The sequence below is a fragment of the Arachis hypogaea genome, chromosome 15 (genome assembly GCF_003086295.3).
Source record: "Arachis hypogaea cultivar Tifrunner chromosome 15, arahy.Tifrunner.gnm2.J5K5, whole genome shotgun sequence".
Taxonomy (NCBI): Eukaryota; Viridiplantae; Streptophyta; class Magnoliopsida; order Fabales; family Fabaceae; genus Arachis; species Arachis hypogaea.
Genome location: NC_092050.1, coordinates 157,827,271 through 157,841,068, shown reverse-complemented (window position 1 = coordinate 157,841,068; position 13,798 = coordinate 157,827,271). Strand labels below are relative to the sequence as shown.

At 26.9% G+C, this 13,798-nt stretch overlaps 1 protein-coding gene across 1 annotated transcript; it reads right to left on the bottom strand.

Annotated features, from left to right (window-relative positions):
* Window positions 1–8,944: 8,944 nt before the first annotated feature.
* On the bottom strand, window positions 8,945–13,350 carry LOC112751780 (single-strand DNA endonuclease 1). Its single transcript, XM_025801038.3, has 14 exons — window positions 13,111–13,350; window positions 12,847–13,004; window positions 11,984–12,045; window positions 11,707–11,834; window positions 11,394–11,445; window positions 11,179–11,251; window positions 10,997–11,070; window positions 10,772–10,831; window positions 10,579–10,672; window positions 10,359–10,458; window positions 10,202–10,284; window positions 9,912–10,012; window positions 9,685–9,815; window positions 8,945–9,596 (listed from the first exon to the last, which is right to left on the bottom strand). Exons 1-14 carry the CDS (start codon window positions 13,176–13,178, stop codon window positions 9,083–9,085), a joined length of 1,698 nt encoding a protein of 565 aa, XP_025656823.1. The 5' UTR covers window positions 13,179–13,350; the 3' UTR covers window positions 8,945–9,082.
* Between the last annotated feature and the right edge of the window lie 448 nt (window positions 13,351–13,798).

The following is a 13,798-nucleotide window of genomic DNA, read 5'->3' as shown; positions in this document are numbered from 1 at the left end:
TCATTATTACTATATATTATAATTGTAATTATATACTTTTTTGACAATAAAAAAGTTTTTATTGACAATTGTATAATTACCGTTAAAATTTTTTAGCGACAAAACATACGATAGTTAATATCTAATTGTCAGTAAATTTATCAGCGACTATTTTTATTGACACTAAAAATAAAATAAATAACCGTTAAAAATTATTTTTCTAATAGTGATAATAGATAAATACATATTATTTGTATATTTAAATTAATATTTAGTTTATATACTTATTAAATCTAACCTTAAACTTGGTAAATAAGGAAAAAATAAGCAAAGTCCAGAATTTGATAAAATTGATGTGAAAAGAAAGACCAAATAAACTTAATTAATTAATCTCAAGGGATATGCTTTGATTAAAAAAGGCACTATATACAGATATCTAGGAATATATATGTTATTGCATAACGAAAAAGACAAAAAAGAATTATATATTGTATAGTAACTGATCAAATAATTCCCCAATTCTTGTGTCACACGTAAAATTTTATCTTACAAAAAATATCCCCTATGATTGGATGATGTATGCATCTAATGAGTGGTGACATAAAATGCCAGCTCCAACTAATTAACTATGCAAGAATCAGCAATAAGATTATATTCAAGAATTATTTGAACCAAAATCAACCTTGCCAAAATAATTGCACCTTCAAAGAGTTATATGTCTATGATTATTATTGTTAAATATATATTAATTAGGTCCACAAGATTATTTATTAATATCTTAGAGGCTGTAATTATTGAAGTATAATAATCTTGATTAACAATAATGTCAAGGTATTATCCACATTAACACATGCATATGGTTTTGATTCAAAAAATTTTTGTTCCACATGGTTTCAAAACTGACATTTATTCTGCGCTTTTTATTTTTCGTGTGAGAAAGAGAGAGGTGTATCACAAGATGCTGTGAGGAGAGAAGTGTTTTACATTGTTATGGGTTATATAAATCGGTATCTCCGATTTATTTGTATTATTTTGTTTTTTACACAAACAATCACAAATCAGACAGTTCGATTTGTGTCTTTGAAAATTAAAAAAAAAAATTAATATTAAAATCGAACTATTCAATTTTTATTTTAAAAAATAAAAAAAATTAAAAATATAAATCAGATTCTCCAATTTGTAATTTTTTTTGTTCTTTAAATAAATCGGACCCTCCGATTTGAATATTATCAATTAAAAAAAAATTCCATATAAAAAAAAACAACTAATCTTTCAATAATAATATATTATACATATATTTAATCAAAATAAAAAAAAATTAGCCTCTATTCTGTCTTCATTATTTTCCTTCGTTGGCACACATAAGTACATAACCACCTCTATGGCTTTCTCCATCCAAAATTATGAAGGAAAAAGCGTGTATTAGGTTTAGGAATTTTACTTATTAGAAATATCTTATTATTGATAATAATAAATTAAGGAAACACCCAAAATGAGAACTATTGCCACATCTCTCTCATTTATTTTTGTATGCTCTTCTTAATATACCCTTTATTTTTTTATATAAATGAATAATTCAAAGGAACAATTATTTAATATAATTTTATTATAATATTTTTTATTTTTGTTAAGTTATAATTAATAAATACTAATTAAATTCATATATAATCTAATTAATATAAAACTTGGATTTAAATTTTCTTTTTTACTATTTTAGTTTTTAAAATAAAAATTTTATATGTTTCATTTCTTAATTAAAAATAAATTACAATAAAACTACTCTAAAATATTATAATATCTAACATGTATATCCAATATTATACCATTCAGTGTTGTTATTAATCAATAAATAATTTTATTATTATTCAATAATCAATACACATATATTAAAAGAGAACCCAAAAAGACTAATATTATAAATTCTTTAGGTTTTTGTTTCGCCTTTTTTTTATTATTATTATCATTAAATAAACATGATTAATTAATTTCAGAATACGTAATTAAGAGATGGATAAATTAAAATACTAATCATCACTTTAACTAATGTAATTTATTTGGTAGATTATTTTAATCTAATCCTTAATGGGGATGAAAAGTCTAAACCTTTAATATTATATTATTTCAGTTGATATTAACAAATTACTTTCACTTCATCATATATTTAGATGGTCTTTTTAAATCCCACGAAACATGAGAAAAGATTTTAGTTAATAAATTAGTTGGCACATTTGTCCTTATTAATGGAGAAAAATACATAAGCTGAGAAGCAAGGTCATATTTTATTTCAAATATTTTAAAATATAAAAAATTTTTGGTAGCTTCCGTTTAATATATAATTAATGAAGCATATGCCAAATTCAAAACAGGAACATTTATCCCATCATTGACTCAAATGTGATCTCAATTTGGTCAACGGACACAGGAATCTGAGAGAGATTACTCAGTAAGTTCCAAAACTCGTGCAAGCTACATTATTACAAATTTGAGAAGATTTAATCAATAATTAATAATAAAATAGATAAATGAGATCAACAAGAAATCTTAAATATTGCTGATAATTGAAAATGCGATTCTTTAAAACATAAAATAATGAAGAAATTTTAATAATTGGGTTTTAGTTAAATAAATTAACATACTAGTAATCTCTTTGCCAAATTATTGTACATGCATTAAAAATTGATTAAAAAAAATTAGAATTGTTGTACATGCATTAAAAATTGATTAAAAAAATTAGACATCAAGTTAATTGGTTTTAAGTCTGGCCACGTAATCAGTACCAAGAGATGTTCATTTCATAATGGAATATATATATTATTATGGTTGAAAATAGCTAGTGATGATAAAATTTTGAGATAGACTTATTTTAATTTATAGTTATGTATTCTTTAACCTATCTATGATTTGGTGTGTTAATGTTAAATTGTCCATCAAAATTTCAAAGGTATAATATAAGCATTAAATTAGAATGCCAGAGAAAATATGTAATAAATAGGAAAGTTCATGTGATAAATTTTCTAGAAACTTGTATTCCAACCATTTTTTTATTTTGTTATTAGAATTAAATCAATCTTGTCATAAAATCTTAAAAGTTTTGGGAGTTAGAAGAATTCGGCCAGTTTTGGTAAATAATTTAAATAAGTTATTTTGAAAAAAGAATTTAAAGTATAAGGATTTTTATTAATTTCAACTTATAAATAAATTATTTTGTGTTTGAATTTTTAGTTATAAAAGTACTTATTTTAAAGTTGTAGTGTTTGGATAAATAACTCAAAAAATAAATTTTTTTTTACAGAAGAGAATGAATATTAAAATAACGATGATAACAAATACTTTCTAATATAATGTTGATTTTACATAACATAATCACTAATATTGTGTATGATATGGTAGATGAAAATAAAAAATAAATATAAAATGTGTGTCAATATATATTTTATTGCTGTTTTTTACTTTTTTTACTCCTATTAGAACTCCTTTCTCCTTTATTGAGGTCAAGAACATGCTATAATTAACTATGAAAATAATAACAAGTTATAAAATCGCATGTGAAAAAAATAAAATTAAAAATTAAATTTCATACCACAGTTAAATACAAATTTAATAATAAAAAATAGAGTGATAAAATGATAAAAAAATACTTAGAAGGAATATATGCAGTAGGTTGTTCAGATGCAATATTGTCTGAAAATGAAAATGGTGGTGGAGGATCAATACTTCCATCACATGAATCATTACGTGAAAATGGTGAGGTTTGAAACATTGCGTGAGAATGATGGTGGAATAATGGTGGAAGGCCAATGCTTTTAGCAGACCTTGCGTGAAAATGGTGGTGAAAGGAAGAAAAGTATATTTTTTTTGTTTTGAAATTAATTTTTTTTAAGGAAGTGGTAGAATGACTTATCGAGAAACAGAAAAGTCATATATTTCTACTTCTTCAAAAAGCTGTAAATTAACTTTTAGGAAGTTAAAAACTTTTTCTAAAATGGTGCCAAACACGCAGATTCTGACTTTTCATAATTCAAAAGTAAAAAAAAAAAAAAAAAAAGAAAGTAGCTTCTACTACTTCCCAAACGGATTCAAGTCGCTTATTATTTTGTGTGTGTAATAGAGAGACGTGTATTATAAAATAGTGTAAAAGAAGAATGTTTTATGCTATTGTGGATTATACAAATCGGTGTCTTCGACAATTTCTTTATATTGTTTAATTTTTTAAACAAACGATTATAAATTGGACGGTCCGATTTATGTTTTTAAAAAATAAAAAACTTTTAATATTAAAATTGGGCCGTCTAATTTTTATTTTAAAAAGATAAAAAAAGATTAAAAATACAAATCGGATAGTTTTATTTTTTCTTTCAAACAAATTGGACCGTCTAATTTAAATAATATTAATTAAAAAAAGTCATATCAAAGAAAAACGCCTAACTTTTTAATAACAACGTATTACACATATATTTAATCAATATAAAAAAATTAGCCTAAAAGAAGTAGTTTCATGAACTCAAAATAAAAATTTAACTCAAAAAAATTACTTCACATTTATAATAAATATCATAATATTATTTTCACAAACACGTTTGGTATCGCAATTTTAATATATTCTGAAAAACACTCTAGAAAAGTGATTTTTTTTACTCACAGTATTTTTCATGGTCTGAGAGACTAAAAATTAATTTGTCGCCTGCATATACAAAATAGGATTCAAACTCCAACATTTATTTAAACGGACGGGTAAACTGACAACTCGACCAACTAAGTTGATTGATTGTCTGACAAAGTAAATTGAGGTAATATTAAACGTGAAATCCAAACGTGGTTTCTGCGTTGAAAGAGTTTGCGATGTAAATCTTTTGTTCATAAGAGATCTTAGATTTTGTCCATATAAATATCAGAACATGGAGCATGCGACACAGAAAGTTATGAAATCCTTCTTAAAAGATCAATTCATGGTAGAGCATGCTTAATAATTTAATTGAATTTTTTAGATCTAATTGCATTGTTTTCTTGTGTATTAGCTAGGATCTTAGTGTGATGGCTTATAACTTATAAGCGTGTAATATTTGGATATAGCAGGTCCTTTGGGAGTCTCAATAATTACCACAAATTTTGGTGGTTTTATTTTTCCTTATCCAATCTTTGTACTAATTAACAATAATAAAAGAATATTTTACAATACTACTACTATGACGATTATTACTATTTACATAAATGGAGAAACCACAAACAACGTTGAATGAAAATAAAATATAATTTAATTATATTATAATTTTTTACTGTATTTTTTAATTTAATAAAAAATTATAAATTATTATTTATCAATAAATTATTACATACATAAAACGATATTTAAATTTTAAAATTATTTTGATAAATGAGTAAACTAACTATTGAATCTACTAAAATTGTTGGTTATAATTTAATTATATTAATTTAAAACAATGGAGATATTCTTATGGAAGAATTCATTATCACATTCACATATCTAGACGGCGGTCTTTCTCCAAGGTTTTGACCATAATTTTCATTCTAATTTTAGCTAACTCAATTCATTAATTAACAATACTACTAAGCTCGGACTATGATGATGATGATGATGATGATGATGATGATGATGATGATGATGATGATGATGATGATGATGATGATGATGATGATGATGATGATGATGATGATGATGATGATGATGATGATGATGATGATGATGATGTTTCGGTTAAGTTTATTTCGTCTTTAACATTTAAAATATTTTATTTTTGTTTTAAATATTTTATTTTATTTATTTTTGTCTTATTTGATTAAAATTAAAAGTTTTTCTTTTTAAAAATATTACCGTTATCCGTTTCTTTTTCTTATTCTTCTATTATTTTCATTTTTAAATCACACTAGTTACAATTATGATTTTTGCTGCTACTTTAAACAAAATAAAAAGAAACATATTTTAGAAAAAAATTTAATTTATTTTAGTTAAAAAATTAAAATATGACAAAATAAAATACCTAAAATAAAAATATATAAGAGATTTTAAAAGTTAAAGATAAAATTAAAATTTAATATAAATATCAAAAATTAAAATATACTTTTTTATAATAATAATAATAATAATAATAATAATAATAATAATATTTTATACACTCGTAAACTAAGTCCGATCTTTTGCTCGACCACACTTAATTCTATTTTTATTAATTTAGTAAATCATACTTAGTTTTAATTAATTAAGAGCCGACGGACAAGACAACAACTTATTTTAATCCAATTTAAATTTAATAAAAGTATCATTTTATTTTATATACACGAGACATACATTAATTAATATATTTTAATTTTGGTTAATCAAAGAAAGTAAAATATTTATTTCTAAAATTTTTAAAATTTTATAAATCAATAATGAATGAAAATATAGAAAAATTATCAGATGTATCCATGAATATCGGTATTTCAATTATTTTAATCGTTAATGTTAATTAATATATATTATATATATTTTTTATAATTCAGATCAACGGTTAAAATAATTGGAACATCAGTATTCTCGATATACCTAAAACTCTTCCAAAAATATATACACGGTCTTTTGCTTCTAGCAACATATGTCCTCGTGACAATGATAATTTGGACTTGGTTTAGCTCAACTTTCAACTCATCATAATTGGAGAAACTTACGCATCGAATTATTAATGATTTGACACATTATATTGATTGTGACATCCTTGTAATATACTATACATGAAAAACCAGCTAGCCAATTGAACATTGTTAAAAACTATCATTGCTGCATGGTTAGTAGGTATCCAAGTTATCTATTATGATATAATAAAATTATCTCCCATAAAAACTTAAAAACTTTAATTATTAGATAGAAGTATGTAATAAATTTTAGGTTTAATTAGCCTATTATTAATTCTTATAATTTCATAAAATTTATAATTATATTTTTATATATATTTTTTTAATTATATTTTTAAATTTTATAATTAAGTTTTTTTATGTAAAAATGATTAAAATTAATAAAATATTTCTTCTAAAAAATATATAATCAAAGATTTAATTAAATTTTTAATTATAAATAATTTTAACTTATGAAAAAATATTCTATTAACTACTCTAATATTTTTTATACTGATAAAAATTAATTATAAAATTAAATTAAAACCGTATAGAGATTCAAATAAAACATATAAAAATCTAATTATAAATTTTATAAATTTACAAAAATCAATAGAATAATTTAACCTAAATTTTATATCTAATAATAATTTCATCGCCTCTCTATTTTAAACTTATAGGTATTGTATTATTGTGTCATTTAACTTAATTATACCAAGGAGAGATTCTCTTCTGTTCAATTCAATAATTTATCTTCTGGTACAATAATTGTTATAAGTTATTCATTTCTTGAGCATGCTTTGCTTCTTTGACTATCTCAATCATAATAAATAATAATAGGCTATACAATTTTGGACACAATAATCAAGAAAACAGTACATAAGCTAAGAGTTTATATGTAATTACATATAAGACTCCTGTACTAGAGTTACGTGTGCATTTGCATTGCTAAACTTAAAATAAGGTTTGCTGAAATTAAATAGTATTATTTTAAAAAATTACCTACAAGTTATATGTTTAACTTATAAGAGTAGTATATTAAAGTTTAATTCTGATGTATTCATAATTTTTATATAATCTTTTAAGTTGTATTTATTTTTTAAAATATTTTTTTATATGTTAAATATAAAAAATAATTATTTTTATTAATAATATTTGATTAAAAGTGAATCAAAATTAAGTTCATAGATTTAAAATAAAATAAAAAACACTAAATAAAAAAAGTAAAAGCTTAGGATCTTAACGTATCACTTGCAAAGAGAATGAAATTCTACTTGAAACGAATGCCAAATGACACTATAAATGGATGAGGTTCTTTTTTTTTTCATTATTGTTAACACGTAGTCCTTATCAAGAGATTGACCAAGACTTTTATACATCTTGTATTTTACTTAGTTTACTATGTCTATATTATTTTATGCCGTACAATAGTTTCAATATAGAATTGATCAATATGAACATTTTATATATATGATTTTTCTTATATTTATAATGAATACTCGTTCAAAAAACATATCCATGATAATAAATAACAAGATTAACATAATCGACCAATATTATGAACATATATATCAACCTTCAGGTAGCATTTGTTTTGAAGTATTAAGATAGAGATTGAGAGATTAAGACTTGGTATTTATTTTAGTTAGTTCAGAGCTGGACGCATGCAGAGAAAGATAGAGAGAAAGAGGTGGTTGGTTGGGTCTTCACTGTAATTTGGGCAATTTGGCTAGAAAGGAATGATCGAGTTTTCAATAATCAGGGCTTCAGGAGTGGTGGAAGTTATTAACAGATCCTTTGCACTCTCTGATGAGTGGCTTGGTGATGCTCCATCTGGTTGTTGATGGCAATGCCGAATATGACGAGGAGTTGATATCACTCTTGCGAGTTTAGTGATTTTTTATTTTGAGATTTACTTGGTTTCATGTATTTTGAGATGTTGATGCTCCAATTTGTGTGTAGAGCGCTTTTTAATTCAAAAAAAAAAAGTCTAGATATTAGTACTAAAATTTCAGTCTCTAACTCTCTATTTTTAACGTTTCAATATTTCAGTACCTTCAAAAAGTGAAGATAGAAGAAACTGAAATTTTTGAGGATAGAAACTGAAATTTTAAAAATATTTTATACCTAAAATACCCCTATTTTAATTAATTAATTCTAACTTTACTCTTTGTACAAATTAAATTAGAACATCATTCTTATTTCAGTCTTTGTCTCCTATTTTATACAAAACACAGTACTAAAATTTATTTTAATCTCTCTCTCAATATCTGTCCCTCAATCTCAGTCTCCCAATCATTGTCTCTCTTCCAAACAGCACCTCAATGTCAGCAGCCAAATCTAAATAATAATGATAACAGCAGCAACAATAATTCGAGCTTAATATAATCAAATAACCGTTAGAATTCTTTCATCAACATATTTAACATCGAAGATGAGTAACAATAATACATCTGTTTTTACATATTAGTTTACAATTAGAAACAAACATTGCCATTCAGTGCATTTCATTTCTAATACTTGCTAAGAACAATCTCAAGTCTTTTGCTTTCTCCTTGTGTTCAGGTGACATGTCATTTTCTATGTCACTCAAATTAATCACTTCAACATTTTGTTTACTTGATCGTTGTTCATGACATTTCTTAGGTGCTGGTGAAGGGCTCAGAAGATCTATGACCTCAACTTTATGCATACTTGAAATGGTAATGGAACTAGAAACAGCATCATTGGTAGATATGTTCCTGGTATGTTCCATGTTACCATGAGATTGATATGAAAACTCTGAGGTGCTGAGATCAGTTGCAGCCATTGCAGTTGAAAATCCGAAACTCTCACCATTGTGGTTGCCTTTGTCTCCCAGATTGATATCCAGCAACAAATTCTGAAGCTTTTCATCAAGTTCAGCCACAGATGATGCAGTTTCATTCTTCTTTGGTCTTCTTTTCTGAATGTTTTGTTTCTTCTTTTGAGCTTTTCTCTCCTCAAACTCCAAAATCTTCTCAGGACATGCACTGCACATCATGAATAACATAACAAATACTACTTTAATAAGTGTGATTAAAGGAAGGAATTAAACAGGTTCATCAGTTACATTACTACCTTTCTATAAGATCTGCAGGTACTATTGAAGTTTCAAGTCCATCCATTTTTCCCCAAGAAACTTCATAGCATTCTCTCCCTTGAACTCTTCTGTTCTTGACTATTTCCGAAACAGGACACTTCACAGGGATCTGTAATACAAGAGAGAGATCTTCACATTTTAGTTCAATTGTGAATCCAATACTATAACATTCTAAGTAAAAACAATACAAGGGGATTAGCAGAACCTCATGTAAAGGAGGGTTCAATCCAAGTTCAGATGAAGTTATCCGCAAATTAGCAAATCTTCGTAAATCTCTCTCAGCGATGCTCGGAAGGATGTAACCATCTATTTCATGAAATGAAACTTCAATCAGCATAACTAACCATCTATTATTGCAAACTTGTAACAATTCTTAATATTAGAATAACATTGAATATAAACTCTATAGTTCTGAACCAATAATATTATTGTCACATAGCAACCCAACTAAAGCATAAGAATATAAGATCTTGACTAATTATGAAGATTAAGAACCTGTTTTCTCTGAAGGCCACTCAAACAATTCAGTACATATCTGATGGAGTTTAATACGTTGAAACTGGTACTGAGCCAAAGCCCTAAAAATAGTTGAATTACTGATGTCACTCAACAACTATGGTTTACTTGTAACGAATGAACGAAACAAGCCTACCTATGCACAACATCTGAATCTGCTGAGTGACATTTTGGTTTCATATAAGCATTAATTACTTGCAAAACCTTCTCGTCTTTCTGTAAATTATTTACACCTCCTGCATAGATAAAAATAAAAGACAAAAAAATTCTCACTGATAAGTATCTTGAAAAATGTTCCTGACATGAGTAAAAGTTGTATAAAACTAATGGAACTAAAATGTAGCATAGAAGGTAACCTTTTCTTTTTTTGGCCCATTCAAGCCCTTCAGAAGCAATTTTTTTAAGAACAAATTTGTCCCCAATTGATTTTACAATCTGGCAAGCTGATTCCTACAGAAAAGGAGAAAATCTTGCAAAAATATAAGCATCTGTATAACATGTGATCCCCAGCTCTGCTAAGCAACATGGTGTTATTCTGGACCAACTTACCGGACCCAAACCATGAACCCCTTGGTAATAGTCACAGCCAAGAAGTAAAGAGAGAGCAATCTGAAGAATGAACAATTCGAATTAGCAACAGAACTGTTTGAATAAGCAATATACAAACACAGTGCCCAATGACACATAATCAATCAGTTATAAAATGTAAAAATAAAAGAAAACAAGTGTGATGATTCTTAAGTACTACTACTTGAAACTCAATCAGAAGGTTACCAGTGAATCCCTTCCAAATCCAAGTTTTGTTTCAATGTCTGCCATCTCATAACAAACAATATGTCCACCGTCACCTAACCCATAATAAAAAGTTTCTTATAAGTTGTATGTATGGATATAATGAGCAATCAATGCCCAAAAAAATCAACATATGATAAAAAAAAAAATGGTGTTCTGCTCACCGAGACAGATATCCCTATACACCGTCCTTGCACCAAAAAGAAATATATCTGAATCTGAACTGAAACATCCATCCTACCAAAATTAAAAAAGGATGGCAAGAGTAACGATACTTTAGTCAACAAAAATAGCATAAGGCATAAGCATCACACGAAAATCAAATAATAACGAGTAAAACAACAGTGTTTGCGGCCAAATAAGTATACATGGTACCCACACATAATGACTCAAAGTTCAACAAAGCACACTGAGCTTCAGCTTCTTCAATCCTGAATTTTGAAAAAAACAGCAATTCAACATTAGTTCAAAATAACACACTCTTAAATCATTTGGTGCAACCTTTTCAATCAACCACTAAAAAGAACTAAAGTAGATACTAGATGTATTCATTTATTCTAGAACTAATATCATCTTAAATTTACAAAAATTAACTGACAGATTTTCATGGTCTATTAAATAGAAAGTTAAATGTACTTTCATGTAGACAAATTATGACAGCATTATTTAGAGGAAAACAGATTACATTATACCCATTCAAACAAGAAATGCCAAGAGCCATCCCCAAGGCTTTAGCCTCCTTTATCATTATAGAAAACTCAGACCCCATGTTTCTTCTTAATGATGTCACTTGCTGTGAGTTAGTTTCATTATGTTCCACCTGTTATTATTAATGTTAGTTAGTTAGTTAGATAGTTTAAAAGAGGCAAGAAAGGGAATGGGAGAAATATAACATATACAAGTAAATATTTATAAAGTGTGCTATATTTAAAAATGGAAAAAGGAAACAAATATGAGAAGGCAACTAACCTCTTTCCCCATGTTCAAGCGACGCCTATAAGTTGATAATTTGATGGCAGGAATCGACCCATCTGCCAGACATTGAAGATTATTCATTATCAAGGGTTACAAGAGGCTAATGTAAAAGCAAGCAAATTCAACAGGCATGGATATAGGCAGAATACACGATAATAAAAACATCATAATTAATGTAGAAAGATAAACCCTAACTATCACCACTATAAAAGATGCCATAAGTTAATAGCATACATCATTACATCCAATTACTGAAAAAACAAGAGCCAGGAAAAAGCATTCACCCCATTGCTTCCTGAATTAAGGGTTTATCCTTAAGTTTGGGACCATTGGTTGTTATGCATATGGTGGATAGGCTAACTAATAAAAACCATACAGTAATTCTATACCAATGAAACTAACCTTTAGATGTTTGAACAGTGAAATTCCCAAACTAAAATCAAATTCAGATCCATACTCGTCTCATCATTCTTAAATTACCCCCGCAACTTCAATAACTATACTTCCAGCTCCAATGGCCAATCCAATCACAGTGGACAACCACCACAGTGGAAGAAATAGATACATGTATGCCTAAAGTGTATCACCTCTAAGGCTCTAACCATAAATAAAAATCACTCACTTTGTTCATATCTATCACAATTCAACTACCCTCCCTGCATTCACTATACCCAAACCTCACCAGTAAAAAATGGAGGCCAAAAAAAAAAAAAAAAAGACTCAAATTTGCATTTGAAAGCTACAATCATATAGTTACATAAAAAACAAAAATAGAAAACACCCCTTTTTTTCTAAAGACTGTGTTTTTAGTTCACCCAAATCTCAAAACTTGAGAAGAAAAATTCTCAGTGGCACACCTGCGACGAAAACAACGTTGCAATTGAGAGCAATGAGAGCTCTGAGGCGGTGAAAGAGGCCTCTGAGGTAAACCTTCTCCTTCATACAAGCGTGTGACTTGCTCACATTCTGAAGCTGCACCATCCAGCACGATAGGTCCACGCACACCCTCTTGTTCCTGTAGCTCAAAATGACAAAATCCAACATACACCAACTTCAATTCAGCAAAAAGGGTACACAATTCTGCATAAAAAACAGATTTTGACAGTGAAAGTGCGCTTAACTGGAGATGGTGAAGCGGAACCGTTTTCTTGCATGATTCGAGGATGTCCCACAAATTCTTGACACCCATTTTCAGAACGGAGAATGAGAGTATGAGACGTTGCTCTGATTGAGAGGCAGAGACAGTGTTGCTTCTTCAAAAGGAGGGAAAAATGCGAAACTTTTTGGAGAGAGAACGAGAGGTTTCGATTTCAAACTCGTTAGATTGGAAGTAGTTTCGAACAAAGGGACCAAAGAACGACGCCGTTTTGAGACAAATTACGTTTATAATTTAATTCACTAGCTATAATTAACAAAATTTTTAAAATAATTGTTCAGCACAAAAAATTTACTTTTCAACTATAATTATCATTTGAAAAGAACCTAAATAATATTGATTTTCATACATCTTTTTATAAACAATACAATACACTTAATAGTTTTAAGTTTTAACACAATTATTTATATTTATTTATAAAATTTTATGAAAAATAAAAATTATTTTACAATTTAACATAATTTAATAGTAATAATTATAATTAATCTATATCCCAAACACTTTGCAAATATGTAATCTATGTACAAAAAAATAACAATCGTAACATCGTTTAAAGAGCAATTTATAAATTGAAATGCAACTAAAATTACTCCATTATAATTTTCTATAATTTATTATCTGAATAAATATTTTCACCTACCATATTTTACACA